The following is a 25,392-nucleotide window of genomic DNA, read 5'->3' on the forward strand; positions in this document are numbered from 1 at the left end:
TATATATGATCAGTGAATTAAATGTAGGAAAATACCTGATTTTCAGTGAAAAAAACACAAAATACAGAGGATAATATTAAAATAAATGGTGATAAATCACTTAAGGAAGGTTAAATATAGAAGAAAATTCATTTGGTAATGACCACAAAAGTAACACTGGGTCCTTATGGGTTCATTCATGTATTTATCTATATGAATGTGATTTTATAACATCTAATAACAATAGTTTGGAGGCAGTCAGGAGATCATTTGTCATATATCACTGCAGCCACCCTTGAACTCTGTCACTTCATTTGGACTGGGATAAATGGGTATGCAAATGCAAATGTAATTGTCAAAATTAAAATCTAAATCAGCCAGTAGTTGACACACAAAGACTTTAACAACCCCCAGTGACCAAAAGCATCTACTGATCTAAAATGTTTAGTAATTGCTGATAACAGTGGTTGTTGATGATTGTTTTTGTTTTCAGTCATATTTTGCTGAAAAGACAGTTGTTCTTCAGTTTTCTGTTTTGACATACGCTTTGAATTGACTCTGAGCTTTTATGACATTTTATTATTATTATTATTATTATTATTATTATTATTACAACATGATCAGTACTTTAAATTAAAACTTAAAAATGTAAAATGCAGAGGGTGATGTTGTAATAAGTGGTGATAAATCCGTCAGAGAAGAATTTATTTAGAAGTCGCCACAAAAATAGTTCCAGCTCTTTAAGGGTTGAATCATGAAATAGTAACATGTTTTCTTCACTTATTACTCATCCAAACAGATGAATCAGTCTATCTGTAGAACAGTAATAAGAAAATTGTTTATATAAATATGTAAATATGTTTAAGTGACTGAGTGTCATAATTCACATTCTAAATTCCTGGAAAATGAGATGAAAGACTGAAAAATGGATGGATGGATGGATGGATGGATGGATGGATGGGGTGCAGCATCTCTGCATCTTAACCCATGAACCATGAGGATCGAGGGGGTGGGTCGAGTGACAGACACGGAGAGAGAGTCCGGTGTACAGGTCGGAGCGGACCCCTCTTCCCCTTAGACTGGTCTAAACTGGTCTGCTGATCGTGTCCACACAGCACAAATGGATCACTAAACCTCTGCTGACAGCTGTAGCTCATGCTTTACCGCTGCGGCTCCACAGAACATGAGTGATTTCAGAAGCTGACATCCTCTCTTTTCACTGGAAACCGGTTTGTACGGCACTGTTGGTTTCTTCAGCAGGAGGTTCGCCTTTACGTAAGTACAATGACCTTTTGAATTTCGCTAAACTAATGTACGACACACCTGCTCTACAGACACAAAACAATGTAAATATTCCAACTGTCATCTTGACTCATTGGTCTGAGGTTTTTATGTTAGTATTTTGTGAGAAATCGTCACATTTCAGGATGCTATCGATGAAAAAAATCATGCCATTAGACACGTTTCCAGGCGGAATCATATTTGTGATGCACCCCCGTTGATGTAGTCCTTTAACTGATTCTTCTCATATTATCCAAAGACTGGCAATGGGACATTAAAACTACAAGTCCCAGCATAGATGTCGGTGTTGCATTTGGAAAATTAGAAAATGTGGGTTTTTCTTTTGATTTAGATTTTTCTTCTAAACTGAGCTTTTACACGGTATGATTTTGTTTCTATCCATGTTTTTTTTATTTAATCGAGTGTTTTATATAACTACAAACTACTCCTTTTGCTTCTATTTATTTTGTAATTTTATTGTGTTTTATTACTTTAACATAAATAGAAAACAACAGTACAGGTACTTGACGCTACTGCAATTTGTGTAACTACGAAGACAAATTTGCAAACCGATAAGAAGTATTAATGATTGCATTATTAACGGTGGAACTTTTACATGTGAATGTTGACTTTGTAGCGTTGGTGTCAGACACCGGAAAACACGAGCTTTTTCTGATCAGTCAATGAATCATCGCGCTTATTTTATACGTCATTGGTTACGTCTATACACGGTGACGTCGAACCTGTCTTAGCCTGTCACTAGAACCGTGTACGATGCTGTTTATTTTTTCTTTATTTAAATGCTTCCAGTCAGATACATAAACGATGTTTATTCCACCAGCAACCCGAAGTGAGTACTTAAATGGTAGCTACCTATTGAGAAAACAAAAGCATGAGAAAGAGACAGTTTTCCTATTTAACCGAAGCTACAAATAGCAGAATGCTAACACAGCTGGTATTTAACTGCCACAAACTGTCAGTCCAACTTTTTTTCACAACACTAATGGCACTATCTCTCTTTTGTTTGGAACATCACTTAATACAGAGTGACAAATAAATTCGTCCTCTGTCTTTATGAAGCAATAGTGAGTTACTTATGTTATTTTTAACCGGTATGTTTATGACGCTAAATTAAGGAAATTATGGAAATTCTTCATTACAGGTTCATTCAAGACTTAAGTTAAATTAAATATGCGAGTATTACAAACAAAATTTGCCTAAGTTGTCATGCAGTATAATGTACAGTAATGCACCACATTCTGTCAGATTATCATATGTTCATGGTGTTGCTGTCCTATTACTACATATCTCTAAACAGTCAGGTTTTATTGAGGAAAGAAAACAAGTCATTTTTCAGCTTTGTGATGATCCATTTTCTAGTAGTCAGAGGTTTTTGTTTGGTTAAATGAAGAGTAGAATAAGGACTGAAAAGTACAATTTGATTCTGAGATATAGTGAAGTAAAAAAAATTGGGTAAAATGTAAATACTTACCAACTTTGCTATAAGTAGTGGACATGTAAGACAGAAGGAATTCTTGGACTTCTTTTCCCATGTTTTTAATATGTTCAGTTAAAGATAGGGCTGGGTGATATGGCCAAAACATGGAATCTCAGTTTATTAATTTAGTGTTCAGTTTTATAGAAAATTCAACATTTTAATCTAGTTTTCACTAACAGTTGTCTTTACTGAAATGATACCTTGAATAGGAGTAACATCAACAAGTGGATCAGTCACAAAAGGTGTCAGTATGTGTAATTTGTTAGAAATACGCATTTGAAATAAAATAAATTAATAAAACATTGAAAACCAGTGACTGAAGAAACAAGTGCACAGTCAATAAAAAGCAACAAACAAACAGGTTGCATTTAGAGTTTTTGTTTTGCAGAAAAAATTCTCTTTGACATAATTGGAAACTGGAGTCAGTATATTAAATACCTAAATCAATTAATCTGGATCAAAGTACATATATACTTGTAATCTAACTTATCAGCAAACTATGGAGCAGTCTGTAAAGTTTTCTGTCTGCAGCGAGTAAACTGATGAATCAGTTTCTTAATTTTCAAAACTAAACAAATTATGAAACAACTGAATAAATTAAAGTAAGATTAATTTCTCTTGTATTTCTTTGTCTTCAGTCACCCCATGTTCCTTCGCCAGTTGAGCCCCTTCGGCTCCTCTTTCCTTCCCCGAAGCCGTCAAGCTCTGTACGGCGCCGGCTTCAGGAGTGGTGGTGCTTCTTCTACATCTGCCTACCTCCATCATTTTGTCCCCGCTCCCCATCCATGGTGGTCTGGGCAAGGATTTCCTCCCTGGCCTCCTCGACTTCTCCACCCAGCAGCTCCACAGGTTTTTTCTGGAAGGACAGTACGAACTGCGAACGGCAACACAGGTAACTTTGGAGGTAGTTGGTGTTCGTTCTACACCTCAGCAGGGCTCATGATGGAGCGGCCCGATAGGGACAGAGAACCTCCACACAAACGGAGAAAGAGTGCAGAAGGACACAAAGGAGGAGGAGCACCAGCGAGCAAGGAGGGAGGTGCAAAAGGGGAGTACCATCATACTCCGGACCACCATAGGGACTTTGGGCATCAACCAAACCATCAACACAAAGACAGAAGTCGAGACAAAGGGGAAAATGGATCTGGAAAAGACTTCAGTAGAGAAAAGAGCAGAGATAAAAATGTAGAAAGGACTAAATCCGGAGACAGATCCACTCAGAATGAAACCCAGAACAAAGGCAGGACTTTACATCATCACCACTGGCATAAAAGTTCTCAACCTGCAGAATCCAGGACTCAAACCACCAAGTCCAAACCTGAGCAAGATGCAGTTTGTGCTCACAAACCCAGACCGAACCCCTGGTTCAAAGGCAAGAGTGCAGACCAGCAGGGACGGCCTGAGGGCAGCAGTGGAGGTCAGTTTGCAGCCCTCCCAACTCAGCCTCGACACCCTGGTTTTCCTCCTAATGCATGGCAGGTGGTAGGAGCAGGACGGCAGCCACCTCCACCTGGAACATGTGCACCTGACAGAAAACCAGATCCCGTTCAAGTGAAACGTAAGTCTATTATAACCTCCTCCACTACAGCTTCATGCTCAGTGGTCTGAGGAAGTTTCACTGTTTATTTTAATGATCTTATACTTTTATAGTAAGGGAGTGTGATGTGGTCAAAACCTTCCTCTGTCTAATTCATGTATATATTATACATGAATTTATTGCATCCTGACAGTTAACAGTGCATCTGGAAAGTATTCACAGCACTACATTTTTATTTTTTTTAAATTGTCTTGTGTTACAGCCTTATTCCAAAATAAATTATTTATTTATTTTTTACCTCAAAATTCTACACACAGTACTTCATATTGACCAAGTGAAAAAAGTTTGTTTGAAACAATCGAGTGTTTCCACTCATCATGCTTCAGTTTGACTGGAGTCACCTGTGGTAAATTCAGTTGATTGTCTGTGATTCTGCAGCATTGATGGTTCCAATGAGCCAAATGAAAAATATCCCTGTATATGTGACTTACACAATGATATAAATGATAGAACATTGTGTGAACGGTCCAATGTCAGTTTTTTATTTTTTTGGCTGGATCTGTGTATGGGTTCACAGCTTATAACACAAACAAAAACTAAATACAGTTACAGATAAAATCTTGGTTTAGTTCATGTCTATTTTAAATGAACAGAGTAGAATAAATATAAATGTGAGTAAATATGGTCAGACTGTGTATTCATCCATTATTTCTGGTCATATTATCCTCTTCAGCTCTTCAAAGACAGTGGGAGGCCTCTCCTGCCTGCAGTGCTGATGTGGAGCCACCAGGGGTCAGCAAAGCCTTCGACTTCTCTGTAATGTCTTACAACATCTTGTCTCAGGATCTGCTGCTGGATAACTCCTACCTGTATCGACACTGTAACCCCGGTGTCCTGCCCTGGGAATACAGACTGCCCAACCTGCTGAAGGAGATCCAACAGCACAATGCTGATGTGAGTTAAACACAAATGACCCTGACCATTGGTGTTCAGATGATCAATAGAAATAGGAGAGTATTCAAATAGATGTATGATAGATGATTCCTAAGGCACAAGGCAAATAGGGCCAAACTCAATATAAAAGTTAAAAGTGCAAAGTTATAGAAGATATGTTTCCTGTTATAAGATATATTTGGAGCTCAAATACCTGCTTTTAGGTATAAAATGTAAGTTATCCTGTGATTTGATGGAAACTATTTTTGTTTTTTTAGATTCTGTGTCTTCAAGAAGTCCAGGAGGACCACTTTGTAAACCAGATTAAACCTGCTCTACTGGCTCTAGGTAATCAGTGAGTGATCTCATTGTAGTTCAGTAATACTTGCAATCTCTCCGATGCTACATTTTACACTTTACAGCATTTGAATTACTATAACTCCTGAACTGTTTCTGCTATCCACAAATTTCAAATAGCATTGGAAAGCTGAATATAATATGGATACTGACTGTTCAAGACCAAAAAGCATGTTTGATGAGCTGTAAATAGTTGAAAGTTTATTTTTGCATTCTCAGTGGATATTTACAGTTGTTTCTGATAATAGATATGCTAAAAACTTCAAGTCCATTTTTTTCTTTCTTACTAAAACACACTGTTTTAAGCATTAATTATTTATAATAATGATAGTAGCCAGATATTGAGAGTGAAGTTCTTTCTGAAAACAAAGGTGCAAAAGAATTGGCAAAAAAGACATTTTCTGACACTTTTATTTGCAAAGAAAACATGAGGATGCCTAGGCGGCCTGTTATAATGGCAGTCTTAAAAGGGTTAATGTATATAGAGGTTGTGTTTTTTTTGATAAAATATTTCTGAACTGACATGTGACAAATAAACATGTGGTTTTTTTTTTTATTAATTTGTGAATTCCCTTTGTGTCTGTCAGGTTACCAGTGTGAATACAAGAAGCGAACTGGGAGGAAACCAGACGGTTGTGCCATTGTCTTCAAAACATCCCGCCTCTCGCTTGTCTCCTCCAATCCCGTTGAGTTTTTCCGCCCCGGTGACACCCTCCTGGACCGTGACAACGTGGGGCTGGTTCTTCTGCTCCAACCTAAAGATGCCACATGCCAATCAGATCCCTCCGCCTCCATTTGCGTCGCCAACACTCACCTGCTGTACAACCCTCGTCGCGGGGACATCAAACTGGCCCAGCTGGCTATTCTATTGGCCGAGATCCACCGATTGACCCGCCTTCCAGATGGATCCACCAGTCCCGTTTTGCTGTGTGGGGATTTTAACTCCACCCCCTGCAGTCCGCTCTACAGCTTCCTGACCACAGGCTGCCTGGATTACACAGGACTCCAGATCGGCATGGTGAGACACAGACCCAGATCTGAACACAAGTCAACAGCTGAGACACACCCGTCCACACCTGCTTCTGTCATGTGTCCCCCAGATGTCCAGCTGACCAGCTGTGATCAGATTTTAGGCTGCCTATCACTTCCACTGAAAAGTCAAAGGTCACACCCACAGTTATTACATCCCCTCTTGAGACCCACTGATGCATTTTGGTCCTCTGTAGGGGACGAAGAAGAGTCTCACAGCTTTACTAAAAAACAACAACAAGAAAACACACTGTCTACTGCAAAGGACATCCCAAAAAAATAAATGAATCTGAAAAATCTTTCTTGGGTCTCAGGAGGATATGGGGTTTGGCTGACAAAACTGAAAGACCATTAATCTGTCAATTTAAGTAGAATTCAATAGTATTTCAACCCTATTTATCCTCAGTTTTATTATTATAAGTATTTGCAGGTAAATAAATAAATAAATGTTTCCACACATTGTTTATAATGTGTGAGACCTGACGGTGGCCAAAGCCTGATTAGAAACAAATATATAGATCATTATTATTCAAATGTGAGAGAACCTGGTCTATGTATAATTACACTGTCAAGAAAAAAAATAAATGAACCCTTTGAAATTTCCTAGTTTTCTGCATGAATTGGTCATAAATTGTGATCTGTTCTGCATCTGAGTCACCAGTGGAGACAGACAGAATATGTTTGACTAAATACCACACAGACAGTTATAGTATTTCACATCTTTATTGAACACACCTATTAAACAGTCAGTGCTGCTGGAAAATGTAAGTGACCCTTTGGCTAATGACTCCAAAAACAGATACTTGGGTCAAACCTGAATTCTAATCAGTGAAATGAGATTTGAGCCATGAACAAAAGACTTTGACTCATAAACAACATGCAATCTTGAGTTTCTTGCATCTGTTCATGGCCAATTCATGTAGAAAACAGATTTATATATATATATATAAAATTTTATTTTTTCATTTGGGAAGATACTTCACAACAGAGTAAAAAAAAAAAAAAAGAAAACAATTAAACACATTTGTATATCATGTCTGAAAAGTCAACAATGGTAAAGTGTGAAATTTGACAAACACATTCCATATAAATTTTCTGTTTAGAAAAAAAACAACTCTTCTTAAAATAAGTCTTCACTTTTTTTGTTACTTTTAAAAAAAAACATATTTTAAAGGGTTTGTGTACTTTTTCTTGCCACTGTTTGTCCATCTGTTGTCAGACAAACACTAGAATTAGTTCAGTTCTTTGCATATAGAGATGGCCTATAAAAAGCATGTTATAATGTTCCATGTGATCATCATGTGTCTCTGGTGGTTTGTACTTGTCTTTATCTCTGCAGAATGACTTGCACCATGTTTTATAATTTACTTAAGTTTTTGAATGAAGTGAATGTCTTTAATGCTATTTCTGTCTCTTAAATGTGATCATTTGCTGCTTTTTCTCTGTTCTATAATCACTATGCATTGACTGAATATTATTTAGACAAAACGGTTTAGTGATGACACATCTGATTGTATTTTCCACTATTTCTTACACTGAAAAGTCAATTTTTTTGAGAAGAAACTAAACCCCTTAGCAGCTACCTCGTACATGTCTCTGTCTGGGAAAGTGAAGCTGACTCTTGTGTGTGTCCTTTTTATTTTGTTTGTTTTTTTGTCGCAGGTTTCTGGTCAGGAGTCAAGTCCCAGAGGTCAGCGTCTCCTCACTTCTCCGATCTGGTCTCGCAGTTTAGGAATCAGTCGGTCATGTCAGTACGAGAGTAAACCTGTTGAGTCCAATCCCACCAGTCCCACAGGTACGCTCACTGTGCTTCTGTGTTACCACTGTCAATACACAGTTAGACTGTCGATGAACTCAAAACATTCGTATAAGTATATGCAGGGTTCGTACGGGTGCTTGAATTCCTTGCAAATGCTTGAATTTCAATGTTGTGTTTTCAAGGTCTGAGAAGTGCTTGAATTTTAGTTTAAGTGCATGAAAGTGCTTGCAATTATAACTCTGTGATGTTATTTATGTGTTTATTTCTAAAATTAACTCTGCCAGGTTAGAGGTCAAGCCAAAGCTATTTACAGAGGTGACACATTTTGAAAAATAAACTTTATGTCAGAGAGGAAAATTAACGGGTGCTCTCAGGTCGACTCGGGTACATTTTTATCTTAATCTTTGTCTTGGTGCGAGTGTGTCTGAAGAACGTCACATGGCTTCCCTTTTGTTTTTTGGACAAAACTTCGTGTTCTCCTTTACTTTCTAAACTTTTTGCGATTATGAAACATACATCTTTATAACATAATACAATGTAAATCGTTGTGATAAAAAGTGAAAAAAATAATCATGAGTATATCATATGTATTCCTGTAGATATGTATTTGACAACAGTGATAAGGTAATGTGCCTGAAAAATTTGAAAATGACCCTTAAAAGTGCTTGAATTTGACCTTGAAAAACATGTATGAACCTTGTGTATTGTATTGTTTTACATATTGTTGTGTTAGTTGGAGAATTTCGATTGGAAGATTTAGTCCTCTACCAGAAAGTAGTATATAAAACTATAGATAAAATACATTTTGATTAAATTACACATGAGTTAAGTACACATTCATGTGACATGAATGTCATTCTGAATCAGTGTTGTTATCAGTGGTAGTTATTTTATGTATCATCATTAGTAAATGATTTGTGGACTTGGTTGTGAACTGGATTTGCCCAGAGTAGCATTTTATATTTTGAGATCAAAGACCAAGAGAGATGTGTCCTGATGAAGACTGACCTGAATTCCACTGGTGTTGAACACATTTACTTTTTTGCATTTGTAAAAGCAATCATGGTGTTTCCTGTTTCTTATATTTGTCTCAGTTAATTTTGTTCACTCTCTGGTTATTTAGCTGTTGTTTTTATTTTACTTCTGGTTATTTAAAAAGTTCTACTAAGACTAATTTGAAGGTTTCTTGTAAATATATCATGAATATAATCATCAGATATTCAGACCAACCTCATTCTGTCTGTCTGCAGTAGAAGGAGCCATCTCTAATCTGACAGTAGAAGATCTGGCCAACAAAGCTGCTGCTTCTTATAACAGGTAATGCATATCTTTTAAGTGTGGATGGGGATCATTCAGATGTTATCCATACTGGTATTGATACTGCTCATCATTGTGGTACTTAAATGTTACTCTTATTGGTTCTTCAGGGTTAGATTTAGGGTCACAGTCCAGACTGTAAACACAATGATTTGCTTTATTTTCTCCTGTGCAGCATAGGCCTTTAAAACTAAAATATCATCAATTTTTTACAGTGAAGTGCAACCGTATTGTTTTGAACGATCATTATCAAAGGCTCAGATTTTGCTGTAATAGTATGGAACAAGTGTCGGAAATAATTTCAAAAAGAAACTAGTCTTTCACACATAATATGAATGCAGGACCAGTTTGGTGGTTTTCCTACAGCTTCCACATCCATGAATCTTTCTGTGAATTTTACATGTATTAATGGGAAATAAATACTTCGTTTTTCCTTTAGTAATGACATAAGAGTTCATTAGATTTTTCAGAAATGATGAACACAAATGCACTACAGAATAAATCTAACAGTTCAAGAGCTTATACCTCCACCAAGGTCCCACTCTGTAATTCAGTCAAATGCCTGATTTCACAGTGTTAGAAAAAAAAAAAAAAGATTTTCCAGGGTCCACAACGTTTTTTTTAATGAATTTGCTCCAGAATTTCAATCCTTCCACCAAATGTAATGAAAATATTTTTGTTTTGTTTTGTTTATGTTGACAAACATGAGTGAAAATATAATGTGTGTGATGGAGGTAATTAAAAAAACTAAATAACTATAAAGGTGATGAATTGTAATAAATCTAAGGTTTCTTTAATATTCAGACCTGTTCTGAACATAGATACAGTCTGGACCAACACACTGATTGTGTGTGTGTGTGTGTGTGTTTTCCTGCAGAGCAACGATCGAACACAGTCTGAAACTGCAGTCGTCATACCGGCACAGACTGATGCCTGATGGGAGACCAGAGATCACCACATGCCACTCCCGCACCGCCGTGACCGTGGATTACATCCTCTACACACCTGGTATGAACACACAAACTAAAACACCCACAGATGCCAGGACCGTATCTTACCTAAATATTATTACCAGTCACTGTTGATGAAAGTTTAAATGAAGCATGAGAACGGAAACATTGTAGCTCCTCAACAAATGTTTCCTCACCTGTTTGACAAAAAAAATTGAAAGTAACAAATTAAAATATACTAAACAAACAACAAATGCAAGTTTTGTTCTTAGCGAGAGGCTTTACAGATTAAAAATTATAACAAAAAAAGTGCAACTGAATTTTTTAAAATTTAAATTTAAACATTGCTTTTCTTCTGTCAAATGTCTCAACCATAGAAATTGTGTTAATACCTACAAAACTTTTTACAAATACATTTCTAAACTTCAACTGTCCGAAAAATCTAAATATTGATATAAAGAATCTGCCAAGTATTTACTTTGGGTGAGACAAAAACAAATTATCCAGTCATCTTTCTCTCTTTTTTCTTTTTTTGTTAAGTTTTGTTGTGCACTAGTTGTGTTTTTGTTTTTACTTTTTACCTCTAACCCTGTCTTTCTTTTTTTTTCTCTTTTACTTTTCTTCTTTCAAAGAATTCACCACTCCTCCTCCTTCGTCTTCTTCTTCGTCACTTCCTGGTGGGCGTGGCCTCCAGCTGCTGGGCAGGCTGTCATTGGTTGGCCAGCCGGAGCTGGAGGAGGTCAATGGGCTCCCCAATCAGAGTCACTCATCCGACCACTTGCCTCTTCTCACTCGCTTCCGATTTCGGTGCTGATCGTCACAGCAACGCAGGGAAAAGTATCGTTCACCATGAGATGTTTGAGACTCAAAGGGATTCGTAAAACTGAGAAACCTCATGTCCTTTAACTTTACTAAAATAAACTTTACATAAACATAAATATGGTACAGTTTGATTTTACAGTTTGCTTTTAAGCAAATACATCAGAATTAGTAGTCTTTTATTTAAGACTTTAAGATTAAAAGAGATTAATGATATTTCAAGTGCAAAACCCAAATGTGTAACTTTAATGTAAAATAAAAAAAAAAAACTAATTTTTTTGCTTTCAATCCAGACTTACAATTCATCACATCATATTTTTCCATAATCATTTTATCAGTATTTAGGCTTTTTGTGGTAACTGCTAAAAGCCAATAAATACTTTTTTATGAGTAATCTTAACATTTAATTTAATTCATAAGGTTTTCATATCTGTAGAGACGTTGAAAGAGTATTTTGTTGTTCAAAGAATCACCAAATTGTTGAAAATGGTTTTACCACTAAGTAACCAGTTTAGAAGGTTTTTGGTTTTGAGTCAGTGAAGGGATTTGTTTTAAATAAATTCTTTTAAAGCTTGAATATCATCACTTGAAGTTGATTTGCTGCTCATAAGATGAAAAGGTACTTGATAATATAGTTTTGCTGTGACAGTAATCTGTTGACAGGAGTAAGTGAAGGTCAGTGTGTGTGATTTAAGGAGATTTGCAGGATTGGTTAATGATAAAAATAAGAACTGTTGTGTTTTTATCTCAATGGCATTATCCACAACAGTAGCTCAAAACTGTTTTATGGCAGATGGAATCCATTCTTATAGTCCAGTTTGAGTGTGGACCACAGTTAATATATACATTTAACCTAAAAGCCCAGAATGGACAAAACAAGCAGGTTCTAACAAGAAACAATATGGTTTTGAGAGGAGGATGTAGCGGGAGTAATCTGTTTATTTGTAATATGTAACTTCACCACTAGAAGTCACTAATATCACAAACTGAAACTTTTAAAGCTTCTTCTCACAGTTGATTTAGAGGAATAATTCTTATTCTGTACATAAATCAAAGTGATGGCCAGAATAAATGTGTTTTAGGGGAAAATGCAGGTTATATTATAAAAGTTGGAGATAAGAAAATGCAAGGAAATAATCAGTTCATATCTCATGTTCGTCAGTGTGGAAGTTGCACTTGTTTTATTGTCTCAAAGTTGCCAAAATTCATCAAACATTGTACTTTTCTCAAATACATGTAACTGTTTTAAAAATAATCACTTAATATTAATTACAAGACATTGCAAAAGTGTATTTTTATCAGCAGTTCAAGTTCTCTGTTAATAAAAGAATGTATTGTCTGCTCTACTGCTAAACCACATGATCTCATAGACACTGTTCCTCATTTCACACGCGTGCATAAATCAAAAACATAACTGTACTGGATATATTTTTGTAGCACTTTGAACAGAGATGATGTTTACAGTTTGTAAATAAAGAACCTGAGTTTTTATATTCGGCTGTTGTGTCGATACTGTCAAATATGGAATTGACTGGTTTTATTTCCTGAATTTTCCCTTAACATTAGATTGGGTTCATGTGGTGTTGGATGGCTTTGACTTCAGGGTCTTTACTTCAGTATTTTACATCATCTCAGATTGTTTTAAGGTGTTTCCACTGGGAGTTTACAACAGGCAGAGTTGGCTTGTTTCCCAGTTCATTTGTCTTTGGCGTTGTCTAAAAGGAGGACGGCTGTTTCTCCAGGGAATGTGCTGTTTGTCCTCTTCGGCCTTGTGGGATAAATGATTCTACCCCTTGTTCTTTCTAACATGAAACTGCAGTTTTTGTAAATTAAAGCTATGAAGCTCACTTTGCACACTTATGTAGGTATATCTGTCCTGTGTGAATCTAAAGGTGTCTATATGTCTGGTGCATTATAAGCAGCGTTTACGTGTGTGTGATGGCGACAGATGGTGTCTTTGTTTATGCAGGACTCTGGACTCAGACCTCTTGGTATTCTGTGCATCTCCCTGCACTGCAGTAAGACGCAGGGCTGGATCTGAGCTGCAGGACATGTGGTAGTGTCACTCCAGGCACAGAGAATATACCATGACCTGGAGTGAAAATGACACCAGACTTTATTTGACACGACTGCATCAAAAACTTAGAGTAACATTAAAGTAGACCACAAAGGGAAGAAGACCCCCACTGTTCTGTTCTGTAATTGTATAAGAAAGTGGGTTAGAATGTGGGTACTTTTGTCCTTGTAGTATGAAAACCTAAAACCTTTGTTGTATGAAAACCTAAACCAAAGTAACCCTTGTCTGTAGTTGCATAAACATGTGAAAACAAACTTCAAAATGTACAGTTTGCATTTCTAAAACCAGTATATATTATAATTAAAATGTCTGACTTTGATTTTTACAGAAGCATCAAAATTATAGATGGTTATAAACACTGAAATATGTTGAAATCTTCATCTGATGAGCATCAAATGTATTGTCCATGCCAGGGTTGTACAAAATTCAGAACTGAATTGAGAATGACCTCAAAATTCCAATTCAATTCTTGAATTGGAATTGAGATTGCAAACAGGACACAGGATGGCAATTATAATTCAAATAGCAGGAAGTGGAATTGGAATTCAAAGAAATTCATGATACATAATTAAGTTGTATTTAACAATGAAGCTTTACAGTAAATATTACATATGATTACAACATGAATTTCAGATAGATATTATTGTATGGACTTTATGTACATAATACATTATTATAGTAAATAGGCCTGTTTTTTTTTTTGTTTTTTTTACACAAACTAACAATAAAAACATACTCTATAAAGCAGATCATTAAAATGTAACAACTTTCAAATTGTGGAAAATGAAACTTCTGTCCCAGTTGACACAGCCTCACATGAGCTCTCAGTTTACTTGACCACACCATGTTTGACTGAGGATTATTGTTCCGGAAAACAAAACAAAAGCACTTTCCCAAACCTAGCTGCACTTACATGTAAATACCTGGCCACACCTGCTTCCTCTGCACCTGTTCAGAGGATATTTAGTGTTGCAGGCAAGATATTCAGCCTAGAACGAAGACACCTCAATGACAAAACATTTGAGGAACTGTTGTCCATGAGATGCAACAACATACCCTCTAAAGTACTTTTATAAATAATTGCATTTACCAAAACATTGTTTCATTTGATCACTTTGAAATGAACATTTTGCTAATTCTTCAACATTAAGGGAATGTATGCTTAACCCCTAAAGACCCAGTGGTACTTCTGTGGAAGCCCCTAAATGAATCTTTCTATTTGACCTTTCTTAAGTGATTTATCACCATTTATTATAATATTATCTAATGTAATGTTGCATTTTTCAGTGGAAATCAGGGATTTTCCGATATTTAATTAACTGATCATGTAGATCTTCTTCAAAGCTCAGTTCAAAGTTGAGGGTTATTATATCAGAAACAGAGCAAACTAAAGAAAGTGACTTTTTCAGACTTTTTTTTGTCTCTGTCTCAAACCTCTGGAGTCTTCATCATTTTGCAGAGGATGAGGATGAACATCAGGTCCATCAGGTTATGGTGTGACCACTAGGGGGCAGCAGAGGACTGTGTGATATTCATGAAGGTGGATGAACTCAGGACTGATGGTTCATGTATAATATGAGCATAGGATGATGATAAAATGAAATGAGTTGTTCATATGTTCATTCATAGGGTTTTTAGTTTTTACTCCTTTTTCAGCTGCAAATACCATCACATTTTACTGGAAGGAAATTTCATAATACTTTTATTTTGAAGTGACACATTTTAAAATATCAGCTCATTGCTCTTTCGTCTTGCAGGTTAATTTCAGTATTTTCATTTTTATGTTTTTTTTTCTTAACTTCACACTGCAGTCACACTAAAGTAAAAAAATGCATTTATCAGTCAAACAGATTCCACATTTATCGATATCCTCATGGAATTATCATAATTTTTCATGCAGTGTATTGGCAAAATTATAATCTGTAATTAAAACAAATGAAAACTAGGTGTCAAGACATGTTTGTTATAAAAGAAATAGGAATAAAAAAAAGCAAGGATTTACAAAAACTGAGATGACAGACTGCATTATGTTTACAAAACTAACAGAGAGAAATTGATTAAGATTCCCCTGTCATATATTTCAAACTTAACCCTAATAAGTAATCTATCTTCCTACTTATGTATTTATTTATTTATTACATAATCCCTCCCTTTGGTAGCCAGGATAGGCACTGGCACCTCTGCAACCCTCCTGAGGATGAAGCAGTTCAGAAAATAAATGAATAATATCACAAATATATAAGAAGAGTAAAACTAACAGAAACCAAGATTAAACTAAAACTAAACAGGATCAGAAAACCGTGTTATACAAGTATTAAAGCTGCAAAAAGACATGAAAACCAAAATGAAAGTGGCATAAAAAGTCATAATAGAATAATATAAAAAAAAAGTTCACAGCGATTTTGACTTGATAACTAACATTTCACCTTAATCAAAATCGCCTTTATTCGCCAAATATCTTCACAAAAATACAAGGAATTTTACTCCATTTTTTTAAACTATGCTCTCTCTGTACAACATAATGAACGAGCACTAAAAAAGCACAACTAAACCAGAGTATGAATAACTTTTGTACAGAAAAAGTGTAAAAAATTAAATAATGGTGATGTTGTGAACAAACATAATCTTCAGTTTCTACAAAATGTGTTCAGACAAAGATGCTGAAAACCAGAGTAGTGAACCAAATCTGTTCTGTGTTGAAAGCAGTGCATCTTGGGTAAAATGTTTGGCGTCTGAAGTGCAGGAGTTAAGACGGACTGTGAGTTTTAGAGACAAAGCAAGAGGTGGAAAATGAGTTGAATATTTCCTGTTTTTGTTTGATTTGCACTTAAACTCTTCATGACTTCTGACGAAATGACCTTCTGTCTTCTGACGTCGAACATCTCTGTCGGCTTTTTGCTGCTTCACCTCAGCAGTTTGGTTAAAAGCTTCATTGTCATAACAAAGAGGATCATTCCTGCGCTCACACACACACACACACACACACACCCCTTACATAACATTGATAAACACACAGCGCGAGGTGAGCCTCTAACGCTGTCCAATCCTTAAACTGCAGCACAGATGAGAAATGAAGGATTATTTCTATAAATCTGTTACGTACACACACACATAAACACACACACACACACTCCTGTAGTGGTGTATAAGCAGATTATTCCGTCAGAAGCCAGGCGTACTGTGTGGTGTGTATACGACTGTCATCTGAAGTGGAAAAATACTCCTCACTTGCTAGTTTGGTCGTGTTTGTGTTTGCTGAGAACACTAGGCTCTTCTTCCAGCTCTGTCTCTGATCTTTACAGTGTTTAGTGCATTTCTCTGGTTTGTGCTTTTGATAAATGCTCCCGATGAGATTCCAAAGACACCGATCTGTGATGTCAGAGGTATTTCCAGTGGTTTCTAAGGTTGTATCATAGTCGGCTTTAACCCATAAAGACCCAAATATACACCAGTGTCCAAAAGCATCTACTGATGTAAAATGTTTAATAAGTTTAGAGCCACTACTCCTATCAATTCATGTCAATAATTGGTGTAAAATACAGTTATTCATCTTTTCATAGTCATCACCGCCAGGAATGTACTTTGTTTCTATTTTTCACACACGTTTTGGCTATATAATGTAAATACTGTCAAATTAGTTATTCTTTTTGTAAACATTTATTTATTATTTTTCATTCATACAAAACTTTAAACATCATGAACATCTTGAACATGGCAGAGAAAAAATAAATAAATAAATAAATAAAATAAATGAATAAATGAAAATAAATATATATATAAATAAAGCAAAATAAATACATAAAATGAAAATAAAATAAATCTCAAAAAGATGTGACAAACATTAATCTGACAACATTACATAGAAACGGGCTGATTAAATAACAGTAAATAAAACTTAGGTATAGAGTTGAAATAATACTATACATGTACATTCCCACATCAAACAAAATGTCCCAATTTGTCACTTACTCCCTACCCCTTCATTATCACTACTCTTAATTAAATCCAAAAACATTCAAATTAGTAATTCTAATTTGGTGTAGGCCTTTTGTGTTCATTGTTCTGTCTTAAAGTCTAAGGAAACGAGTGAGTGACGTTATTATGTTAAGTTATTTGATGATGAAAATGGGGGTGGGATTAAACAGGTTTTTCTTCGTCCCACTCCTTTTCAAACGTAAGTGAATGATTTTGGAATTTTTGAATTTGCATGTATTCTGTAAATGCTCGAAATAAATGAATGAATGAATGATTCAGATATGACTAATTTGGACGTTCAGAGGCTCCATAGTTACCGTGGAAACACTGACACCTACATCATTGATTCACCAGTAAAACCCATGGAGTTGAATCAGTGACAGTGAATGGAAACACTGAGTTTATGTTCAGTTAATGACAGATTGAACTGAAAAACTCCCTTTTTCCTCAGTTTTTTCTGTTTTTGGAGTGATAACCTTCAAATGTAATCTCAGCCTGATGTTTAAAGTACATGATCAATAAAATAAATATAGGAAAATACCGGATTTTCACTGAAATACCTGCAAAATGGAGAGGATAATGTTGTAATAAATAGTGCTAAATCACATAAGAAAGGATTAAATATAGAGAAAAATTAATAAATCAACTCTTACAAAAGTCCCACTGGGTCTTTATGGGTTAAGCAGTGCATTAGACAGACCATATATGGACATGTTTATTGGTTACTAAGACACTTCCAGGTGATTGTTTGGGTCCTTCTGTGATACATCAGTGATGCTATGCGATACTTTCTGGTCTATTAAGTGTTGCAGGTGGTTGTAAAGGCATTGGTATGTATTTGAAAACCTGTCCAAAATGACCATTAGCCTTTTTCAAAGCTCATAGTAGAGCCTACTTTATTACTGAAGTCCACTTTTGACTGACTGAAAAATCCTGGCAATGGACCCAAAATCCATCAGGGAGCACTTATTAATGCTTTAGTTATCATCTGAAACTCTTTAGAAACAGATATGGAAACCTGCAAAATGACCATTTCTGGAAGACATACTAAATAGTTTTACTACTTCATTAACTAATGTTACTGTTGACCTACTGAACATCCAGACCATCAACCCAAAACACCTCAGGGAGCACTGATTAAGCAATTATTGTTTGTTTTCACATCCAACTAATTCTGTAAAGCCCTGTGAGGCAGTCTTGTCGTGATATAGGGCTCTACAAATAAAACTGAATTGAATTAATGCTTTAGTGATTATGTAAAACATTGTACAGGGTGTCCCATAAGTCTCCATACATAGGAAAAATAAATGTTTCTTGACATAAACCATTTTTATTTATATAATATGCTCTATATGACTGCCATTTTGTCGGGAACACATTTCAATGCGTGTCCTCCACTGCTGAAGAACTATAAAGAAGAAATATAAAGAAATACATGTTAGAACCATATATGTATGGAATGTATTATGTCTCCTATGTATGGAGACTTATGGGACACCCTCTAGAAACATGTACATAAACCTTTTCAAATCAGCCTTTTTCAAACCTATATCTTTATTACTTAATTACTGGACGCACAATAAATAAATAAATAAATAAATAAAAATCCTGATATTCAACCCCAATACTTATTAATGCCCAGTCTTACTCCTGCACCACCAGAGACCATTGGTGACCACCTGAACAAAAGAAGTAAAAAAAACAACCTGAAACACATCAGGGAGAATTTAAGAGTGCTTTAATATTTAAAACCCTGAGGACACATGGATAAAAAGTTTTCCAAATGAACCATTTTCATACTATAGTCTTACAGTTTCACTAACGTCACTTGTAATTCACTGAAACTTCCTCGTAATCACCTTCAAATTAATGCTTTAGTCGTTAGTTTAGGCTTAGACACTACAGACATACATGACTGATTTGCCCAAAGGACTCATGTTTGAATCAGATACTATTATATGATTAGATTTCCATTTGGCTGTTGATAACCACCTGAAAAATACTAAAAATAGAAACATGGATGAAACTCTGTCCAGATTGAGTATTTCTGTGGATCAGAGTAAAACCTTTGGAAGTACCTGAAACACCTCAGGGAGCATTCATTAACACTTCAGTTATATTTGGGTGCTTCTATGAAACTGGTGTCTAAAACCAGGACATGGGGGCTAAAAATTCAAACCAGATTTAGTCTAATGATATGAAGCAAGTTTGGAAGTACTTTGGGTCTACTTTAAAAATAAATATTCACTGAGATAAAAGAGAAAGTATTATTCAGATAAAACACGTTTTTATACAAAAATCTGCATGCAGCTGTAAAATTATGCGCTACTATTTTTTCGAATATGTTTTTATTCTCACAGGTACATTTTGGGAATCGAAGTAATTATGAAAGGCAGAGTGTTTCACAAAAATGGCCGCTGTTGCAAAATCACTCACAATTTATATGTTTAAATGGGCAGGTTCAGCATGTAACACCAGTGGACACGAAACCTGGAATGAGACTGAGATTCCTGACAAACCAACATCTGGATTAGAAAAACCACTAGGATCGACAAATTTAACACCATGTCTTTATTTATAGCACTATATGAGACCATTTCAAGCCATGTTTTCCAGATCAAATGCACTGACATCTAGGTAGCTTTTCATGTCCCAATATTTAATTAAAAATTCATTAATTTTGGGATGGCTCAGAGCAAGAGTATAATTTTTTTGCTTTTATCTGAGGTCATCATTAGATACATCCTGGGGAGAAATATGTCTAAATTTCTCTTTTATTATTGGGTGGAAAAAGTTGGCAAAGTGACAGACACCAAAATAAATTTAAGTAATTAATTTAATTGTTGAAACTGAAAATCATGCCGTTATTACTTAAAATTCTTCAAGTATTTTTTTTAATTTTTTTTTAGTTAAATTTCAGAAGCCAAGCACTCCTCTTACAATGGCAGAAAAATAGACTTAAACCTTTTCCAACCGTCCGATCAGTCACATCCTTCGTCCATCACAGTGAAAAGACAGGAGACATGGTTAAAAACATAGATCATTTATTAAAAGAACACGCGCTGCTACAGTCGCTGTCAGACCACCGACACTGTAACAGTAGGAGAAGAGAAGAAGTACTGGGGTCACATGTTCTCCACAGGAATACAAAACCACATCAGATCCTCACACTGGAAACCTGGACAGACTCAACAGCGCCCTTAGAAATAATAACAATAATAATAATAATAATAATGATATGGGAGCATTTTAAAGCCAGCTTCACAAACCAATATTTATAGATCCTAAAGTCAGAGTGTTCATCCGTCTAATTGGACGGCTCCGCTCACATTTAGACGCTGGCTCAGTTCAGTCGTAGTGGCTTCAGTTCCGTCAGAACGCCACAAACACGTCAGTGAATTTGTGTTCGTCTTAGGCCACAGCAGATGTGAGGTTTCATAGAAGGCGGACTGTTCCTTTGTTTTTCATTTGTAACAATATTTGCAGAACCAGGAAAATAAAAAAAAACAGGACAGAATAAAAAAAAAAAAAACAGATCTGAGCAGAGAAACAAACCATTGAAAGAGAACGACAGTAACACGATGATGATCGATGCAACTTCTAGGGCTTCAAAGCATCACATTGAGGGATTTTATTACTTTTCTTAACATTTTACTCTGAATTTGGTCAGATATTTTGAAGGAAAAATACTATAGTATGATGTTGCAGTATAAAAAAAACAGGATTTATATAATACTTCAAAAATACTATAGGATATTGTAGGATTTTACAGATTGGTATTCCAGTTTGATTATCAAATTTGGCTGCACTTTTCAGAATACAGTGAGTGGTAATGAAAATAAAATTATCGTGGTTAAAAAAAAAACAAAACAGAAAATTCAATGTTTTATATCAAAATTACAGCAGAAAATGGACAAACATCTGAAACAATATCAGCACTTTGGAAACAAACCAACGGCCTTTAAAAAGCCCACGTCTGACAAACACAAGGCATTCTATTCTTTAAACTGATGAGTACAATCAATGAATCAAACCCAAATGTTCTGATAAAATAGAAAAGTCAACACAATTTTACGTAAAAAAAAAAAAAAAGCCCACAAAGAAGAGAAAAACATTCAGGTAATAAAATTGTCAAGCTCAAACCTCTTATCAAACAACAAAACAGACTTCAGTTGCTACATTGAATTTCTTCTTGTTGGTTTGACTTGTGTCGTTACCGGTCAGATAATCCATCAAAAAATCCCACAACTGTAAATATTCAAAATCCAAAGTTTATCACATTGTTTTTGCATCGAGAAAAGTTAAAGAATCGTCGGTCTGTGGTTTCTGAATTCTCCTTTTACAGTTTCAAAAATACAAGATCAGTCAGAAAACAAGTGTTTGTTTCTTCTGGAAAATGTACTTCGATATGTTGTTTCTTCTGTATGAAAATACATCAGTTCTGTCGTTTTACTTGTTCATAGCCGCGTTCTGAAGGACTCAAAAATTAAAGCAGCGTTGTGCTTCTTCTGTAAGTCTTTACAAAGCGTGGAGGCATCACCCTCGGTACAAACGTGGACTGTAGATGCACGTTGGTTTGTGCCACAGGTTCAGATCTGCCTCTGGGCTGTGCTATGGTCGTCTCATATGTACACATATTCAGCTTGTTCTCTGTGAATCAGTGACAGTGGCTCAGGCTGGATGTGCACGGCTGTGGGTTTAGTCGGAAAATGGCATAAAATAACCAGGTTTTCTGAATCTGTATCTGAAAAGTGGATTTGTTCTGTGCAGACTGAGTCAAACACCCTCCTCTTCCTCCTTGAACTGTGGAAGACCTGGATTTGAGTTGGTTTGTTGTTTTTTTTTTCTAGCCTATTTAACACAGCATGTGCATAGCGTATTGTTAAACCAAGAAGCTAGGTTAAAAAAAATGTTTCTCAATTGGCAACACAACACCTCTTCAGTGAAACATTCAACAAATGCTTTAAAACAATCAAATGAAACCACAAACAAATTAAACTGATGCTTGTGTTTTCATGTAAAGTTGTACCAGGATTTCTCAACATGCACCAAATAGTTGCGAAAATTGCGACAAAAAATGCGATCTAATTCTCTTTATGCACTGTTTTTAGCTCTCAGACGTTCAAGTATATCATGTCCATATTTCTGAGGGATCACATCCTTTAAATAATCTGTAAAATACCTGATACAGCTTTACTGTCCAAGTGAAAAACAAGTCAGTTTATCAATTCAAACCTTCAGATGAAGACGATACAAGTCCTTTTTGAGTAAAATTGAACAGTGGTATTATCAGCTTTAATACTTTAAATACTGGAATAAAAATGGTTTTGATATGTAGAATCTTAAATATCACCAAAAGTTGCTCAGTAACAGGACTGGTACCGTTTTCAGTCAGAGGGTTTAAAACACAGTACATTCTGTAAATGTAAAAATATGTCAGTACATGTAAACATACATAGACAGACTGTGTTTATTACAGTCAAAACTAAAAACACAACCGGTTTGTTCTCATTTTGGATGTTCGTGGTGTGATTTTGCTCGAAATCTGTCTTTGATATGTGACACTGTTTGTTTTAAGCTCTTGTAACAAAGTGAACTGTGGATATCGCACTGGATATGTGTGACATTGGATTTCAAGCTTCTTAGCTGTGATTTTTCAAAGGCCCCAACAGGAGAATCCAAAAAAACTACCAGATTCTGATGAGATTTTTGGACAATCCTTAGAATACATCACACATACTTGTGTGAATCAGTGCATACAGTACTGAACGGACTCCCATAGGCCACTTGGTACTGAAACGTCAGAGTGAAATAATTCATCAAACTGCTCTGAGAACTTACTTAATATTCTAAGATTTTTTTTTTACCACAACTTGCACATTTTAGTTTTTCAAACTCAAAGCAGAGTGGATTTGCCGTTTCTTTGACTACTTTTCCAGACTAAAACATGATGAATCTCAGTATTAAAGATTGGATAATCAACACATCTTGTTTGAGGCCTCACATGACCCCCCACTCTGCCGTCCCACTGACTTTAACACCCACCCGCAGCCTTCAGAGCGGTACATGGCCTCATCATTTAAACGACTGTTGAACTTCTTTGCTGAGTGTTCACTCATCCAACAGCATCTGCTCTCACTCCTCATTTGTCTGAGAAGACAAATGGCTCCAGCTGAGTCCTGCACTACGAAGCAAGATTCAGGGTTAGACGGACAACGTCAGGTTTAACTCTGGGTTTTCAGTGTCATCATGAAGGCTCCTGTTTTATCGGGAAAATCCCCATGGTAACTTAAACCGCTCTAGAGCGTACGTATTCAGTGTGTTCCTTCCTGGCCTTGGCTACAGCATCTGTTACTTTTATACTGTATTCTGTTTTTCCATTCCTCAGATTTGTTCAGGATTCTAGTTATAGGTTAGTCCTGTCTGTGTTTGTACGTGGTCATCTCATGCCGACTCATCTAAACTTGTTCATAGCTAGAGCTGAAGCTGGGCTCGGCTGAAGTTGCTTCATAGTACAGGACTGAACTGTGAAATACTTCAACAGAATTTCCATTAATGTTTCCATCCAGAAAAAAAATACTAAAAAATGTATTCCATGTGGACCTTGAGCAGACAAGTACATTATAATCTGTGGTAAGTTCTTTTGTTCATGGGCAGAATATCATTAAGTGCTTCATAAACGCCAGTTAAACTCCTGTCGTTCTGAGGCGTTCATGTGTGATGTTCAGGAAGTTTGGATGGAAACAGGTTCATTTGTGTCGACAGAAGGCAGAGGAGAAGTTAGAGTGAGGAGACGGGGGGTTTGCTGCAGTGCCTTAATGATCCTTCTGATGTTCTGCAGTCAATCCTCTCTCTGTATCACTCTCTCACTTCTTCCCTACTGTTATGTTCTTCCTCTTTTATCCTCCCTTTTCCTTTCTGTCGACTCTGCACATGTGGTTTCCCAGCGTTCTTTATTGAACGCTCTCCCTTATTCTAATCTCGTCCACTGGAATCAATAGAATCTGAATATAGAGGTCTAATTAGTCATCTCATTTGCACTGCCCTGCTGTTTCATGAAGGTTTTAGAAAAGGCCATGTGTACTTAAAACATTACATCGTTACAAAACACACTCCATCAGATCATTCTCCTTTAGTCTAAATTTTTGTTGTAGGTTGTGGCCACTTGTCCCTGTGTAGGGCTGAATCATCTACATGTAAAAGTAAATGCATGAGTGACATGAGTCTAAATGAGGGCTGTGATGATGAAGCTTTTCTTACAACCCAACAGGTAAACAACGTTCACTGTGAAGTATGAAAATCAGACCAACGGTCATTTTGTGTCCAAACCCCAGCTGTGACTGACTTCTGTCTTTCTTTGTTGTTACCTTTCACCTCCTTAAATTCAGGTCCAACCACATCACCTCAGCTGAAGGGACTCTGCTCTGCTCCAAAAAATGCTTGTGGAGGGTGAAGATAATTTGCATCAGGGTGAAGGATGGCCATGGGGTGAGTAGAATGTGATAGGTGATGGGATCAGATGCGGATCTGGTAGCCATCGTTGAGAGTGCTGAGCTCTGGAGGTTTCCTCTCCACTGAGGCCGGCCTAAGAGAAAACACACAAACCACCAGATCAGAGACACGGTACAAGCGTAACATTCTCTTATGTAGCTGTAGGAGGGAAAAGGGAAATTACTGTGGCATAATTTCTACAAATGAGCTACTAAAATTTGCAGCTGAGGTTTGTGAAATACAAACTGAAGTCCCATAAATCAGATGATGCACTAAAATTCCCTCTGTAGCTTTCTCCTCCTTGTCTGAACCAGAGGACTTAACCCCCCACTTCTTTGAAAACGTTGATGTTTATATATTCTGATGTTTATTGACCACCACTGTGTCAGC

General features: G+C 36.2%; 2 protein-coding genes across 4 annotated transcripts in view; one reads left to right on the forward strand and one right to left on the reverse strand.

Moving 5' to 3' along the window:
* The first annotated feature begins 1,018 nt into the window (after nt 1-1,018).
* angel2 (angel homolog 2 (Drosophila)) lies at nt 1,019-12,950 on the forward strand. 3 transcript variants are annotated; one of them, XM_030128369.1, is made up of 10 exons: nt 1,989-2,110; nt 3,397-4,270; nt 4,304-4,316; nt 5,029-5,249; nt 5,507-5,576; nt 6,173-6,603; nt 8,277-8,409; nt 9,624-9,690; nt 10,568-10,698; nt 11,273-12,950. In XM_030128369.1, exons 1-10 carry the CDS (start codon nt 2,061-2,063, stop codon nt 11,452-11,454), a joined length of 2,172 nt encoding a protein of 723 aa, XP_029984229.1. In that variant the 5' UTR covers nt 1,989-2,060; the 3' UTR covers nt 11,455-12,950. The 3 variants fall into 3 exon arrangements, with proteins under 3 accessions (XP_029984230.1, XP_029984229.1, XP_029984228.1); XM_030128370.1 differs by lacking the exon at nt 1,989-2,110 and adding an exon at nt 1,019-1,254 and having other exon boundaries at nt 3,397-4,316; XM_030128368.1 differs by having other exon boundaries at nt 3,397-4,316.
* Nucleotides 12,951-20,538: 7,588 nt separating this feature from the next.
* vash2 (vasohibin 2) overlaps nt 20,539-25,392 on the reverse strand; it is a 33,988-nt gene continuing 29,134 nt past the window's right edge. The window contains exon 9 of the mRNA XM_030128414.1: nt 20,539-25,096. Coding sequence (XP_029984274.1) covers nt 25,027-25,096 — 70 coding nt within the window. The 3' untranslated portion in view covers nt 20,539-25,026. The remainder of the gene's footprint in view (nt 25,097-25,392) is intronic.

This window comes from Sphaeramia orbicularis, chromosome 24, assembly GCF_902148855.1.
Source record: "Sphaeramia orbicularis chromosome 24, fSphaOr1.1, whole genome shotgun sequence".
Classification (NCBI taxonomy): Eukaryota; Metazoa; Chordata; class Actinopteri; order Kurtiformes; family Apogonidae; genus Sphaeramia; species Sphaeramia orbicularis.

Excerpts from the sequence above, each read along its gene's own strand:
- angel2 (XM_030128368.1), top strand. The coding sequence starts at position 2,061 with ATGCTTCCAGTCAGATACATAAACGATGTTTATTCCACCAGCAACCCG. Across the intron at positions 4,317-5,028 it reads AGATCCCGTTCAAGTGAAAC|CTCTTCAAAGACAGTGGGAG; the intron begins GTAAGTCTATTA and ends TATCCTCTTCAG. Across the intron at positions 6,604-8,276 it reads CAGGACTCCAGATCGGCATG|GTTTCTGGTCAGGAGTCAAG; the intron begins GTGAGACACAGA and ends TTTTTGTCGCAG.